Source organism: Tyto alba, unplaced genomic scaffold, assembly GCF_018691265.1.
Source record: "Tyto alba isolate M040663 unplaced genomic scaffold, T.alba_DEE_v4.0 Super-Scaffold_7, whole genome shotgun sequence".
Classification (NCBI taxonomy): Eukaryota; Metazoa; Chordata; class Aves; order Strigiformes; family Tytonidae; genus Tyto; species Tyto alba.
The window spans coordinates 18,876,877-18,893,539 of NW_024881328.1; the positions used below are offsets into that span (position 1 = coordinate 18,876,877).

The 16,663-nt window shown below is 45.7% G+C and overlaps 1 protein-coding gene across 2 annotated transcripts in view; it reads left to right on the forward strand.

Moving 5' to 3' along the window:
• LOC104361196 (unconventional myosin-X) overlaps positions 1-16,663 on the forward strand; it is a 93,865-nt gene that overhangs the window by 14,716 nt on the left and 62,486 nt on the right. The window contains exons 3-7 of one of the 2 annotated variants that reach the window (XM_042784198.1): positions 5,197-5,355; positions 9,633-9,820; positions 10,062-10,196; positions 14,845-14,969; positions 16,313-16,326. In XM_042784198.1, coding sequence (XP_042640132.1) covers positions 5,197-5,355; positions 9,633-9,820; positions 10,062-10,196; positions 14,845-14,969; positions 16,313-16,326 — 621 coding nt within the window. Of the gene's footprint in view, positions 1-5,196; positions 5,356-9,632; positions 9,821-10,061; positions 10,197-14,844; positions 14,970-16,312; positions 16,327-16,663 lie in introns of those variants that run through there. The other variant, XM_042784199.1, reaches the window with a different exon arrangement.

A 16,663-nucleotide genomic window follows, 5' to 3' on the forward strand; every position in this document is an offset into this window, starting at 1 on the left:
GTGTAAGTGCAGCAGCTATGCATAGGACAGTTCAACAAGGCAGCTGACCTCATCTGAGAGTAGAGCTCACTGCCAGCAATAGGAATCGGGTCTTTTCCCTTCCTTATTTCCAGCCCTGTGTTCCTTGTGGTTCCCTGGTGTGCCTGCTGCAGTGCTCATGGAGTAATATGGGTAGGAAGGGACCTCTGGTGATCATCCAAGTCCTCAGTGAGTCAGCTCAGCTCCCTAACCCTGGGAAAACTGTTCGCTGCCTTCACTGAGGTTCTTTGTGAGTCAAACTGGTGCCTGGGCTGGGAGGAGGATGGGGAAATGGGCAGGACCATGCCTTCCAGCAGTGAGCGATTAGATCTGCTCAGCGGCTTTGGTGAACAGTGCTCTGCAGGCAGCTTCTTTGTTACAGAAAATTGGACAGGTTTTTTTCAGCCTGTTACCTGGTAAGCAAAGGAGGGTCCAGGGGGAAAGGGACTCCAGCCTGTGCAGAGTCAGTGGTAAGACTGTCATATTTTTCAGTCTTGCTTTGAAAGGGCTAGATTTCAAATCATCATTCCTATTTGAAGATTCCGATCTGATTTGTTTCTCAGAGACAGAAACTCACCTAGCAGACACATAGGTTTCCCATCTGGTTACTCTAGTGTCTCAAATCCTTTCCTGAGGACCTATCTTGTGTTGGGAGTGCTGGATAGTCATGAATTCATTTTAAGAGATCACGGGCACATTCATCACAGGTAACGCAGCAGCCTGTGGAGCATCAACAAATGTTGAGTACTTCTATGACTCTCCCAGACTTGCTCCTGTCTCTTCTGATATGCTGCTGTGGCCTTGGAAAATCCTCCAAATCCACCTAGCACCTCTGAAAGAACACCAGAAATCCCACCATAGAGCCATCTGAGTGGGTCCACCCACCAGCAGCCTGTGTCCATGCTAGAAAAAGTGTACAGGATAATGCTGGGTGGAGTCACAGGTCTAAAAAAACCTGGATTTGTTTTTTTTCCTCCATGAAGGAAGAAACCGGGAGGCTGAAGGAGCATGTGCTTTGTGGCTTATGCAGAAAAAGCACATGGTGGTCATTAAAGGGCTTTCTTCACTCAGTGCCTTTCACAATAACTGTCCTATCTGCTTTCCTCCTTGCTTGCCACCTTCATTGCTTAATAACTGTAGGAAACACTGGCTGTCTTACCCCAGGTGAAAACTCAGGTGAAGACATCTCTACATTACTTTGGGTTGAATGGGCCAGCTGATCCTTCTGATTTTAGGATCCCTAAATCTAGTGTCCTTATGTTTACTGTGGCCCAGAATCCCTGAAGCTCTTTCAGTGCTGAGGTAGGAAGGCCAGTCATGCTTCACAGATTTTGCCATTTGTTTTTACTTCCTTAAAAACACCTCAAGCAACAAATCCATCAGAAATGTGACTTCCTGGGAGGAAAGGAGGAGCTGACACTTGTGAAACATGAGGTTGGAAACCACAGTACAGACAGACCAGCCAAATGCTTTATGGATAAACATAACTTAGATGCTGGGTGGGATCTTTGCTCATGTGCTCAGTGTTGCACTAATGGATGGATTTGAGATTGAGGAGGAATCATTTCTCCCCTGTTCAACGTGTCTTGGTTGGCAATCCTCTTATTGGCTTGTCTGCTAGACAGGTTTTGCTTTATTCCTGGCCATTGCAGGGACTTGGAGAGAGTCCTGGTCATTTTGTTCTGACTGTGGGCTAAATCTGAGACAAATCAGTTCATCACTGGGGAGAAAGTAGAAATCCTTGGCTGTGTTGTGAGATGCCTGTGTGGTATTGTGATGGCTTGTTTCTAGTTAGACTGGAAGCTGATGAGTTCTCTTCCCAGATAATAAAGATCTGCTTATTAATGCCTATAACTTTCTGTTTAAGTATTAACTTGTTAGAAAAGTTCCAGAGGCAGCTCTGCTGAGAGATCAGTTTGGTTTTTTCTCACTTGCTTTGGGCAAAATGAGCCATCGTATTCAGCTCAGTAGTGCAAGCAGCGGCAGTGAGACTGGCTTGCCTTACCTGGACAGGATGATGGGGAGGATGTTCCTCCAAGCTGCTCTCCTTGCACGTTGCTGGAGGGGTCCAGAAGTGAGCAGTGGGGTAGCAAGGACCTCTTTACTGGCATGGCTGGAGGTGGGAAAGAGCCTGCCTGGCCTGGATCAGTGCAGCACCTTGCGAGCTCTGAGAGCTGAAGGGTCATCACGTCTGGGTCACGTTTGTGTCTCACCTCAGAGCTCCTCAGGGAAAGCTCCTTTGACACAACCTTGGGAACAAAAAAGCACCACATGTTTATCTCCAGGACCCTGTGTGATCCCTGCAGCCCGTTGGTGATACAGAGACTGGAAACTTGTCTCTACCCTGGAGGACAGAGGACAGGTTAGAAATCAACTCTGCCAGTGTCAGGGTATGCCTAAAACCTCTCCCACATGCCAGAAGTACCTTCCACAGAGGCACAGAGATCTCACCTCTCAAATCTCAGTGGGGCTGGAGGCCTCAGCCTTTGCCTGAGGAAAGCTGAGCTGCTAGGGGTGCAGTGATGGGCGAGGGTATTTGATGAACCTCCCTAGCCTCAGGGACAGACAGGTGACATCTGGGCTTGGCTAGGGTGTCAGTGTAGCATCAGACTGCTCCTCCAGGGAGTCTGTTTCACCTATGCAATGTTTCTGTCCAGAAGGTACGAGAACCCCAATGCTCCTAATCCACCTTTGCTGCAGTACTGCTAGAGCACCTGCTTAACTCTGAGGATCTTGGACCAGATATTTTTTTAGAGAGAGATGACTGAATAACCCAAATCAAGCGGCTCAAGACAGTTTTAACAGGTGATAATCTAATCCCTACTAAGCATTTAATATATAAATATATATATTTAGGCCTCTGTTGCTATTCAGGGTCCTATTTTCTCCTGTGTTGTCTGCAAGAGCAAGTAGATAAGTTCTGACCCATCACACAGTTATTTTTCATGCATAGCAGCCTCTTGGCACAGGTGTTTCCAACCACCTGGTATCTTTTGGGACACTTGTCCACTCAGCTTTTTCCCCTAGATGTTTTCTTAATGTTTCTCTTCTGGCCCAAATGGCCATAAGTGCTGACAATGCAGTGGTAAATGAGTAAGTGCCAGGCGGATGTAAGGAAAGATCACATCATACCATTTTGGACTTGTCCCCTTTCAAAATTTGTCCAGGTCAGCAGAGAAGAGAGAGCCAGGGTGGTATGCTGCCTCATGGTTTGAAAGTGCTTGTAGTGATTTTGCTCCTGACAGATTCCAGTTCATGTTGTGCATCTGCAGCTTGTACTCTCCTCTGAATTTAATTGTCCCATTCTCCCTTCCTGCTCCCTCAGTTCTCTTGTGGAAGTGCCTGAGGCCTCTGCTCTGAAAAAGAAAAGAAAAATTGATTTTTTTTTTTTTTTTTTTTTGGGGGGGTGGGGGGGCATGCTTGCAGAGTGGGGGCCCCACTGCTGGCAGAGTCATACCTCTCTGATACCCAGGTGCAGAACTGGTGTGGAGAGAGGCTGTGTGCTGCAGTGGGCTTCGTTCTGTGCTGTTCATGAACTGTGTATTTTTGAAAGCCTCCTAGCTGGTGAGAAAATTGGGCTGTGGGGCTGTTTCCCTGTAGAAGAGACTGAGTCCTTGTCACATTAGGTGTGACTGGGCAGACCTGGGGTGAACACGTTTGGGGAAATGAGCCTGCTTCTCCTGCCCAGATCACTCCAGGAGCAGAGCTGTTTCGATTGTGCAGGTTTTTCCAGGCATCGTGGGGGTCTTGTAAAGGGATGCTGTGCCAGGTTAATCCTTCCCCACACTGGCATGGTGCAGGCTCAGAGCTGAGAAGGGGTGCTCGCCGGGCACCTGCAATGCACTGCAGCAGTGAGCGCCCTGCAAGGGACTGGGGAGGGTGGCTTGCTGCAGGGGGCAGGGTGACCTCGTTCTGTCTTCAGCCTGCAGCGGCAGGGCTGCCTCGCCATAGCAGGCACAGCAGCCTGAGGACTCCAAGAAAACAGGCAGATGAAACCAGTTAGATCAACACTATAGATCATGGCTCATTCTCTGTGGAGTCCATCAGTTGCTTGCTGGCACTTGGGAGGGCTGACAAGCAGGGATGGAAACAAGGTAGAGACCAGAGCCCCAGAAAAGAAGGAAAAGACCAAGTTTCTTTGGAAGGGTTACTGCAGGCCAGTTTGCTTCTCCAGGCTGCCTGTATGAAGTCTCCTTATCTATCTTGGGTCTTACCATCTAGCGCAGCTTGGGATGCTGGGTGGGAGATGGCATATGGTTGAATCCAACAGTGGGAAGCAACTGAAATAACTTTTGTGAAATGCCAGCATCGTGCTTGAGGAGGAGGAAAGGAGGGCTGGGATGTGGCTATGGTTGAGAGGAACAGTCATGTAATCTCATCTGTGTTGAAATGGGGTGAAGAAGATGACCTGATAGCTGAAGAGTGTGTTATTGAGGAGGAGGAAACTCTAGCAGGAAGAAGGTGGCAGTAATTGAGGCAAGAAGAGTGCAACTGAATACAGAAGTGGGTACTTCCCAGAGCAGTGATAGAAGTTAATAGCTGTCACTGTACAAACATTTGGAAAGCTGCATCATATACATACATGCCAGCATGCACAAAGGATGTCACTACTTTATTTGGCTTCTCATCTGCTTTGCTTTCCTTTGTTCTTGACATGACAACCTCTCCCAGATACTCTGGCTGCTCCTGCGGAGAGTGCAGGGCCAAACCTGGAACGTGAACATGCTTTTCCTCAGCCTCCCCACAGTCAGACACATGATCCCGCCCGTGGTTTTGTGAAAGACTATTCCTGGTCTCTTGGGAGCAGCTGCCATCATTATTCACAGTTATGAGTGCAGTGTGTAATACCTGTCCAGCGCAGCTGGAGGCTGGTGCCCTGCTCCTGCTAAGTAGATTTCCATAAAAATCAAGTAACCTTGCATTGGTCTGTCCCTGTCAGTAGTGAAGCTGAGAGATTGACTCTGTAGCAAAGGAAGGGAGTGTGATATATGGTTTCTAGCCAGAGAGCTCAAATGAGTAGGAACAGAGGAATGACTATAAAAATAGGGAGCAGATCTGTGCCTTATTCATTTGCTTTTTTGAGGTATAAAGCTGTGGAAAGGGGCATGTTTCTAGGAGGAATTCAGAGTATGTGCCCAGGTGTCATGAGCTTATTTGCCCTTCTCCTCATTCTTCCAGGTATTCCAGTACCCCAAGGCCTCACTTTCAAGAGAAAAGGTCTTGCCAATGCACCAGACCAGCGTTGATGGGGTAGAAGATATGTCCATGCTGGGAGATCTGCATGAAGCTGCCATCCTGCTTAACCTGCACCAGCGCTACCGACAGGGTAACATCTATGTAAGTGCTCAAGCTGGGCCACATCCCTTCTGGCTAACAATTTTTGTTTAGCTTCAGGGCTGCCACTTTGCATCTGAAATACTGATTTTAGCATTGTTTCCTGCGCGTTGTTTCATGTGGATGGAAATGGAGGGGTTTTCTGCCTTGCCAGCTCCATCAACCCAGTGAGATCCTACCCCTACCAGAGGGCCCTCTTTGCATCTATGGAAGAACTTCCAAAACGTGGACATTCATCTCCAGGCTCCACAGTAGTTGTGCTGCTCTGTATCCTCCATGAACATCCATGTTTTACAAGGTGTCATTCACGTTCTCCAGATTCCCCATTATTGCTGTTCAGAGGTTTATATGGCCAAGTAGACTGGAAAGTGCAGTGTACACAGGTTTTTGTTGAGTATCTTTCCTGACCTGCATAAAGCTACTCCTTGACAAAACTAGGAAAGCAAGCCTGTTGCCTAATTCTTCTGCTTTTACATGCAGTTGTGCATTTTTTTGAGTTGCTCTGCTCTCCTTGCACAGATGAATACTCAAAGCATCTTCTGATTTCCCTCTTGGGTGCTCAGGAAGGATACGGGCATTAGGAAGAGGTCGTGTGGGGGAAAGCACACGTGGGACATGGCATCCCTGGAGTTCTGGGATGGCAGTGTGCTCTGCTGAGACTTGGAGAGGACAAGGAGGATATATTACAAAGACTGCCTTACCTTGCTTTACTCTTCCCTTGCTCATACGTGCTATGTGCACCCAGAGTTTTTCAGACTATAACAGGAAAAATGTAAATCTCGATCTGTGTTGCATAGCAACTGTTACCAAGGCAACCAAACCATATGTACCTGTATTCCAGGAAATAATCAATAAAGTGACCCTGTTTCTGAACCATCTCCTGCACTGGGATGCAGAGGAGACTGCAAATTATGTTTTTTGTTGCCGTAGACCCCCTTGCCTGTTGTCTATCAACACAGCCTCGTGACCCTGTGGCAGTACCCATGTGCACACACTCTTTTGATGGCCCTCGTCCTTCCTGACCTGTGTTTGACACATGCTGTGTGTTTGTGCAGCTTTTTGCCCGCTTGGGTATATTCCTTCTTCCTCTTCCTCACACTTCAAAATGTGAGGCAGGACTCTCCCCCTTTTCAGTCTGTGCCTTGCACCAGAAATGCCACAACACCAGTACTGTGACAGTGTCGCAGCAGCTGTATCTCCTTAAGCCTTTCCTCTAGCTCTGATATGTCATGCCTTCTCTTATTCAGCATTAGTTCTGTGCCTTCTCCATCTGTGTATAAAGGTGTTAAAGTTTAAATATGATGTAATTTTTTGCCTGTGCATAGTGTATGTCAGCTGTGCACCTCCGCTCTGAATTTTTCTGAGATTTATGAAGGGGCCTGACTTCTGTAATATGCTCAGCACCGGGAATAACCCCTCAGTGAAAGATTGTAAGCCCTTCCTTGAGCGGGACCCTATCTGGGTATATGTTTGCACAGTACCTGACCTGGAGGACACCAAACTGTACAAGTGCTGTTTTGCATTTCTGCAGTGCAGACATTAATATAGCAGTTACCTTATCACTGTTAGGTTTTGCTGTAGCCCAGCTGCGTATAGTTTTCAGTTAAGCAGAAATTGAGAATGTCAGCTGTAGTGCCACCTAATGACTTGCAGTGATCTGTGAATGCCATGAATGTTACAGGGCTTGAGTTCATTTAATATCATTCTCAACAGTCTCCACAGATAGAATATAGTAGGCTAAGGTTGCAGATGAAGCTGTACCGCGAGGAGTTATGCCTATCAGTCAGGGCCAAAAATATTTGGAAGGAAATCAGAGAGATCAGAAACCGGTGAGAAATATAATAATTTTCTGGAAAACAAATTCACTTGAAGGAATGGGTAACCTGGAATACTGGTAACTAGTATTAAGAATAATAATAAATAATAATGAAAATAATTAATTAGAGGATGGAAAACTGAGACTGTGGACAACTGCTGTGAAAAAGCATGGTGCAGTTCTGAGCTGTATGCCTGGAGGCATCCTGCCACAAGTTCCTAAAGGGGATCCTTTCTGGTAGGTAGCAGCATATCTAGACTCGTGTGGGTACCCATAATTAATGTGCTACAGGAATACCGACAATCTCAACAGTACCTTTTGTTTTCCAAAGAAATACTACTGAAGCTCTACTAGACCGCTTAAGGAAATTATGTAAGCACAGCAACAACGTGCAGCTTTTAGGAGTGCATCTTCCCTGCTTCGTTCCTGCAATTCCTGTATATCACTTAATAAAAGTAGACCAAACATAAAGCGAGTGATGTATAAATGAGCCAGGAGCTGTACTGCCACATTTTGTGCTCTCCCTAGCTCTGCTATGCCTAACCATCAAAGAAGGATCTACTGTCCTGAGAAGCAGACAGGCCACGTGTGACTTGTCCTGCTCTACAGAGTTCTCTGGGGACGATCACTCCTTGCTAATAGAGTGGCTGGTATGCACATGGTTGATGCACAAATGCTACTGCTATTAAAAATTGTGGATAGAAATTGTTTATAAGGGACTTCAGATGATGTGAGGAGACTGCAACTGTGAGATAGAAAAGTTTCCTAGAAACACCTCTGAAAGAGATGGCTGTAGTGGAAGAAGTTCTGGAGAGGACTGTGTTGGGAGCTCTGTTCCTTGGGAGAGCTGAAACTAGCATGGGAAATGTGAAATGAAACATCTAAGAGGAAAAAATGCTTTGGAGGTCTGGAAGAAATGTTAGGATGGACATCTCTGTCGTGTAGTCTCTGGACAATGTCTGTTGCTCAACTGCTTGTACAGTGTTTTTTCCTGATCCATGTTTTCTCTCTCAATGCTTTCCTATTTCCTCCCACCTGTCTTGCCAAAGATCATCTGCTTGCTTATTGCTTTCATCACCAATGAATTATATTTATGCCCACTAAGGTCAATGTTAGAGGGTCCTCAGGACTTGTTCCATGTTAGCCTGTTCATACTGATAATGCAGTTAGGCCTAGGTGATGTTTTTTTCCCTGATGATCTCTGACTGCTGCTTTAATAAGTGAATCTTAAATATTTTGGTGACTACATAATCTTATCAGTCTGGCTTCAGAGTTTGGCATTGCAGTGTGGCCCCAGATTTCATTTGTCAGGGAGAAAGCATGTGTCTTTCTTATCACCAAGTGCTTAATTTACAGCTTCTCCAATGTTTGCATGTGAATCCATGTATATGTATGTGGTGACTTGCAGTTCATGGTTTGGAAATAATACTAGATGTTGTCCCTGGCCACAAAGCTTGACACCTACTGCAGCAACCTAAGTGTTTCCTCCATCACCCCTGCTGAAAATGGATATTCCTGAAGTAGAGCAGCCCGAAATGTTCCTGTGATGGAAGCCATCATGCTGGCAGCGGGATTTAAGGTGGATGTTGACCATATTACACAGCCACAGTTAGGAGAGAGGTGGCACCATTGCTCTGAACTGCAGCTCTGAGAATAACTGGATTTGAGCTGGTTGGCTGAACCGAAAATGTCATGCCCCAAAAAATAAAATTTATTTCCTTCTGACTTCACAAAAGAGGATGTTTGGAATTCACTATTGGACTTTAGGTATTTTATTTTAAAGCTTACTAACTCTTTTCTTGAACTGTGAGATTTTCAAAATAAATATTTTCAAAATAAAATGTTTAGAAAATGTAGAAATGTTTTGACCCATAATCCTGAGCTTCATCTTCAACTGTCAATTTTGATTTGGCTTACCAAATGATTTAAGCTGCTCCAAATAGCATTTTTCAGCAGAAGAAAAATGATATGCTTTAACAGCTCTTCACATACGTGTGTGTGTGTGTGTGTCTCTGTGTCCTACCTCTTCATTCAGGAGGTGTTTGAACACTGCCAAACTCCCTCCACTTAAGACCATGGATAGAGGCATTGAATGTATCTCCTGACACTCCTTGAGCCCTGGCTCTGCTTTTCAGCTTCAAGCAGAGTGCAGGGTAGCTGGGTATGAAAATGTCTTCATGTTTTTAAACTGTGTAAGCTTCATTTAGCAAAGACAACAGACTAAGAGCATTTTATTTTAAAGCAGCAAAATTCAAACTGCCCCATCTACACCCAGTCATGCAGCCCCTGCCCTGGGGTTTGACATTCTTTGCTAAATTGGGGAGCTCCCTGATGGAGCCCAACTTCCTTATTTAGGCTTTCTCCTTTCACCATGAGTTACTTCAGGGTCTGGGTTTGTTGTGATTTTTTTTTTTTTTTTTTCAGGAGCTTTATTTCCTTGCTGTGTTTTGTTTTCTCGCCCTAGACAAACATTGGTTCCATCTTGGCATCAGTAAATCCCTACAAACCCATCCCTGGTCTGTACAGTGTGGATGCCATAGACCTGTACAGACAGCACCGCCTGGGTGAGCTGCCTCCCCATATCTTCGCCACCGCTAACGAGTGCTACTGCTGCTTGTGGAAGCGTCATGACAGCCAGTGTGTTCTGATAAGGTTAGAAATGGGAGAAACAGCTACTCCCTGACTTCATTACATGCCTTGCTCCTGCTTCTCCATTTGCAATGACATCTGCCTAAACATCCATGCCATCCTCCCTACCCTTTGCCTGATCCCTGCTTGCCACAGTGGAGATGCCACATGTTTATTCCTGGAGATTGCTTCTCTGCTGTGGGTGGGATGATCATTAGCTCTGTCCTGGATTTGTGAATGAAATGTATGTTTTTTTTCTTAACAGTGGAGAAAGCGGAGCTGGAAAGACTGAAAGCACCAAGTTGCTGCTTAAATTTCTGTCAGCCATGAGTCAGACCTCCCTCGGGGCTCCTGCGTCTGAGAAGAGCACTCATGTGGAAGAAGCCATCCTGGAAAGCAGGTACGGTCACCCTCACAGGGACTGGCATGCTGGGACAGCCTGGTTTTGGCAGGGGCACTGCCTTCTGGGCAGCCAGGCTGTGGATGGAGCCAAACCTCAGTGGTGAGGATCATGCAGCTGAACGATGTTGTGTCAGGAGAATGCGGAGGTCGTGGTCTCCCTGGGATGCATCATGCTGGCCGCTCTCCCAGTGGTCCGTGGATGAATTAGGCTTCTTTCCAACAGCAGTGCAAGGTGCGCGTGGCAGCTGGAGAATTAATGCTCTAGCCAAGGCTGGGATTTCTCCTTTTTTCAGTAAGTCACCCCCGTGTCCGCTTGGCTGCACCCCTGACCTCACCCACACATCACCGTGCTGTCCCTCTTTCCAGCTCTACGTCTGCCGTGGCAGTGGCTGGAGGGGACGTGGGTAACATCCCTGTCCCACGTTGTTCCCATCTCCTACAACTCTTGGTTGTGGTTGTGCTTGTCGTGAACCTCCATCACTCTGACTCCTGATCTTCTCCTTTTGCTTCTGCTCTCCCCCAGCCTACATTTTTTCAGGCCGCCAGTATGTCTTGCCCTCAGAGGTCCTGTGGGTTGCCTTGCAGCTCTCTTGCTGTCCAGGCAGGTGATTTCAAAGAGAAACATCCATGGGAGCTGTAAGGGGCACAAGTGGGGAGGTTTGCTGGGGGCTGCAGCAGGGCTTGTGTGGGAGGAGACCCTGGGCTGGCCAGAGCTGGTCTTGACTGGAGCTGGTGGAATAACCACCACGTGCCAAAACCTTGCCAAGGCATCAGGCAGGCAGGGAAGCACGTGGTACCCAGATCAGACACGTTTGGGAAAGAAACTGGCAGCCATGAGGGGATGGAGACACGCTCTGTGGGGGATCCTTCATGCCAATGGAAGTCTTGACACCTCTGAAGGACTGTGACCCGTGCCAGGGCAGGGACACCCCTGAGGGACCATGGTGCACGGGTGATCCATGCTGCAATAGCGACACCAAGGAAAAAAGTGTCAGGAAAACCTGAAGAAGCAAAGTGCAGCTGAGGAAGACCAGTAAGAGGCAAAGTGCAGCAGAGAAAATGAAGAAGCAAAGAGTGACAGACAGAAAGGAACAGTTATGTGTGTGACCCCAGCCTCCTGCACTGCCCGCTGCCTGGTGGGGGGAGTTGCAAGGGACTGGTTGTAACCTGAGGTAAAAATAGAAGCTGAGGTTAAGAAAAGGAAGACAACAGGTGCTTGACTTTCAGGTAAGCCTTGGGAGGAGGGAAGAAAGATGTTTACCTAAGTGTCTGTTTTATTGTTCAGGTCCTCCTTTTTCTTAACACCTGAATTTTTAATAAATTAAATTGAATTAAACAAAAATTTCCTAACACAAGACTGTTTTGCCTGTGACTGAAGGACCTTGCTGAGGGTCTTGCAGTTTGGTACAATCAAGGGCAGGATTGCAGGTTGGTCCCAGTTTGAGCATGTGATAGTTGCAGAAACCTCCAGAGTAGTAAATCAGATGTCTGCAACAGGATCTAGTTGTGCAATAGGCTGGAATCCTTTGAACCATCTGTGTAAAAATGACTCTCATGCAACTGTCATATATCAGAGCCCAGAAAGTGGACAGTAGGATTGTTTCCTGGAAGATGGTGATGCAAAAAAGTTACTAGTAACTGTGGTGAAAATAGCCTAAGCAGACATACAGTGTCTAATGTGGCAGCTGCAAGAGCATTGCAGTTTTTAGGTTCCTTATAAAAAGGGCAGTACTGAGCAGAAAGGTACTGCCTTTGGACCTGGTGCTCAAGAGACCGTTGTTGGATGATTTATCCTTTGCAGGTATGCAGATTTTACCAGGGACGTTGGCAAATTGGAAAAAGCTCTTAAGTGCAATACAGTCATGACTCAAGATCTGCAAAATCTGCTTCAAGGCAAGCACTTAGAAGGCTCAAGCCTGCTTAGTGGTTAAGTGGTAACTTGACTGTGATCCAGACAGTTTATGATGGTTGGTAGGTAATTCCTGAGTCTGCAAGATCCCACAATTGTGAGGTGAAGTGGAGTAAGAGCTTGAGACCCATTTTGAGTACATCTCTAGTGCTACATGAGCTATTGCATTGCAAGAAAATTTGTCACCTTTTCCCTGAAGAAGAGAAGCTGAATATCCGGCCCAGAGCCAGAAACTGCTTCCACTCCTAACAAGTCTACTTCATATGTTTGCAGCTCTGCTTCACTTGCTCTGCCAGTGCCCCTCCTTGGGTTAGTTTATGGCAGATTTCCATCCTTGCACCCCAGCACATACCCAGGAACAATGCTGGATTGTCTCTCCATTTCAGAGCGCATTATAAACAAAGCGTTACATCAGCTTTCTATCATTTGCTTGTGTGTTGTAACGTTCATGCTGGGTGTATTTCTCAGAAAACAGGCTCTTAAAACTCCCTTGGCACTGTGATTTGGTCTGTTTTCCTTCTTGAAAATATCCATCAGTCCATTAAAAATTCTTCTAACTTTCATCCCAGCTTTTTTTCTTGCTTGCTTCACTCTGAAGCTCCCGTCTCTATGTTGAGTGCCACTGCTGATAGTATAACCACCTTTCCCGTTCATCCTTCTAATCTTCAAATCTTTTTTGTCTTCGGCTATGCCTCTGAACCCTGGAACTGCATATGTTGTGATATTTCTAAAACCCAGGCTTCTCTTTCTGCTGCCCTGCTGAAAGTGGTCCCCATCGTATTGTCCTGCAACGCACCCTGCCCACATCCAGCCGAGCAGCCAGCATCACCTTCCTGATGCGCTGCTCCTCCTCGCACGGTTCACTGCTGCATCCAAGGCCAGGTTGCGATGTGCCTGCTGGCGTGGGCAGTTGGCTTGGCCCAGGCACCTGCCCTCGCTCCTGGCTGGACCAGCTCACCCACCCCTCTGCCTCCCAGCTGCTTCCAGCCTCAGCACCCACGTGCCTGTTTCCTCCCCCAGCCCTGGAAGATTTCCGCACTCATGTGTGTGAGCCCATTGCCAAACTAAACTATAAAGATACTTCCTTGTGCTTTGCTTATCTAATTTAGCGTGATTTAGAGCCATAAAGATTGGCTGACTGGTTACTGCACTCTCACTGCAACTGTGGTGGTCATACAACATAACCCCGTCCTCCCTTTTTCTGGTTGTCCCCATTAATTTTTGTTGATTCATGGCGTTGGTGTGCTCAGTGGGATACTCCTGTGCAATGTCCTTATTTACATACTTGTTTCAGAGGCGTGGGTCTTGCGAGTTCAAATTCTCCAGGGCAAGGAACTTGCCTCCTGAGTTATGCACAGAGGTTTCTATGACTGGGATTTCTATGGTTGTAATGTATTAGAGCAATTTAATTTCTATGCTTTTGTTTCTATAAAGTGATATTTTCAAGAGATAAATTAGGAAAATACTGCCTGAAGTTCCCTGAAGGTTGTTGGGCCTTTCCCACAACCACAGCTCTCACTTAGCTAACACTTGCAAGGCCTGAAGCTTTCAGCAAACTCCAGCAGTATCTCTAGTTGTGATTATTTGTCATGCTATAATTATTAACTTGTGAATAATCCTGTATCTGCCCATGGCTCCAGTGGGACCACACAGTAGATTGATACAGATGTTTAAAAAGCCAGTATTTCTCAGGATAATAATGGCAATAATTTTTGTTTAAAAACTACCTATGTTTTAAAATTAAACATGACCACATACAGGCTGTTCTTGTAACATCTCCATCACTCCTTGCTTGTCAGATCTTCAGATTATTTTAAATTGGCTAAATTGCAAAAAATTAATGTTTTAATCCTGGATTCAGCATGTTAGTTTGAATGGTTTAGGCTTCTCCTTTGTACTGTTCCATGGAGCAAGAACCAAGCTACATTTTAACTCACCATTTTCCATGTTGTATGAACCTCCTGAAGACAGGAAGATTTCCAGGAGACAAAATTATTCAATTCATCACTCATCTGAAGTTTGGTGATAGATATTTTTGCAACACTTTTTCCCCTGAAGTGGATGATGTGGCTCTCTTAGAATGAAGTTTTAAAATCTTTAGCGTATGTATAGTCCCTCTGCTTGGAAACCGAGTGGCTTGCATCAGCCTAAGGAAGATTTAAGTAACAAGGGCTCTTGTGTTTCAGTATCAAATTTCAGGACCAGATAAATCAGCTAATACTATGTTTATTTGTCAGTTTGAAAATGTTTGCCTGTAATGTTAAGAGATGGCTTATACTGTCTTATCTTTCAAAGGTAGGAGCAGAAACAAATAATTATGTGGTTTAAAGCTACAGACTGTTTGCCCCATATGTCTGATGCTTCTGAAAATAATACAAGCCCATTTCATGGGATGCTGCTGTGTTAAGGACACAACCTGGCTGGGTCTTGCCACCTTTCACTTCCTGAAGCCACATTGGTAGGGAATGCCCTCAACAACGTGAACACCAATTGCCCATACTGGTTGGGGGCTCATTTTAATTAACTCCAATCCCAGAGGTTTAAAATTTATCTAGCAGTATGGTAAATTGCTCTGGTCTTTCTTGCCCTTGAGTTCTTCCTGCTTGTCCAGTCTGGTGCTGTAACAAACTAATCTCACGTGGCAGTGCATACTGCACAAATGGCAAACGGCTGGGCACACACTTTGTTTTAATGATATCCCATCACCAATTATATCTTCATTGCCTTGTTTCTGCAGCCCCATTCTGGAAGCCTTTGGAAATGCCAAGACAGTTTATAACAACAACTCCAGTCGCTTTGGCAAGTTCATTCAGCTGCACTTCTCTCAGCATGGACACATCCAGGGAGGACGAGTAACCGATTGTATCCTTTTCTTCAGTGGACCAGAGATGGATGGAGCGAGTGAAGATGAGAAGGAGCTCAGAGTGGGTCAGGAAATCCCTCATCACAGTTTCTCAAAGCCAGTTTATAACTGGGGGCAAATTTGCAATTTAAAGAGGGAAGAAGTGTTTGTTTTGTGGGTCTGCAGCACCTAACTCTGGCAACCTTTTGTCTAGTTACTGCATTAGGTAGGGACATAGTTTGACTTTTCACTTTGGCAATCACAACACTTGATACTTAAATCGCTAGACTATGCTGCCTAGGGAGATCCCTCATGTTGATTGCATCTTGTTTTTCCCAGAAGATTGTTCCCTTGTGTTAGCTCTGCCAATAACTTCATGGTTTAGAAACATGAGACCAAGCTAATAGTCAATATATTCTGCACAATACTTGGATGCAGAGGAGAACAGGGATTTAGAGGGCCAATTATGACTCCCTGTTTTGGGCTGCCCATCTCCACTGGATCTTGGAACCCTAATCATAGAATCATAGAATATCTCCAGTTGGAAGAGACCCATAAGGATCATCAAGTCCAACTACCTAAAAGTAAATCATATGACTTAAGAGCGCCATCCAGATGCTCCTTGAACTCTGACAGGCTTGGTGTCATGACCACTTCCCTGGGGAGTCTGTTCCAGTGGCAACAAGGACAGGGAAGACTGGATATAATTGAATTATGTTGTGCCTTGTCTGCTTCCCTGTATGCCCATGCACCCCTCTCCCAAAGGCTTTGACACATGCTTTGTCTACGTGAGGCAGCTAAAGCTGCCCTGGCTACGTTTCTTGATGTTGTTCAAAGCTGCTGATGACTGCAAACCACACCAATTTTCACAGAAGTAGCAGCCAGATGAATTTACTACTGTTGTAAATAGCAGGCTTGGATTGTTTAGTCTCTGCTCTTTGTGCTGTCAGTAGATTAAAGATAGCATCCTCTTGCAGAAGCAATGAAAACTGATGCAAGACTTGTTGTGTGCAATACAGACTTTCAGATTAGAGTGGCTTCTATAATCTTTCTAGGTGTCCCTAATGTGGCTTATCCTTTGTTAGGTTACCTCACTATTGTGCAGGTCCTATGCTCTATCTGACCTTGCCCTTTTAAATAACTCTCTGGAACATAATGCCTCCTTGGACAAGGAATAGGGAGGAGGATCTGAGATGATTATTGGAAAGTGGACAAAGAGTGCCCACTTTCCAAAGTGTCAGTTATTTAATTGTTTGATGCTTGTTACAGAGTTCATTCCAATGTCTCTAGAAGATTCTTTGCCAGTCATCAGGAGATCTGTGCATATGTCATTTGAATGTTTTCTCCTTAACATGCTGTTCAGATTTACTGGAAAAGGTAGGCATCACCTCTACTGACTGCTGGGTGAGCCTTCTCCTCATAGTATGGTGGGGCAGTGCCAGATCTCCTCCTCTGGATGCTGCTGCCTCCGTCACAGCACACAGACATTAGCTATTTAGGTGTTACTACTGCAGCTGTTCCAACTGAGGAAGAGGATGGTGGAGGAACAATGTTTGTTCTATATCTATCAGAGCCTGTTATCCTGTATTTGATAAACTCTGGGCATTACAGAGAGACTCCAAGAAAAAGCTGTTTACCAAGGGAAAAGGGAGAGAGAAAAAAGACCTGGAAACTCAATTCCATAGAGAGGAATACAGAGGTACAACTCCAAATG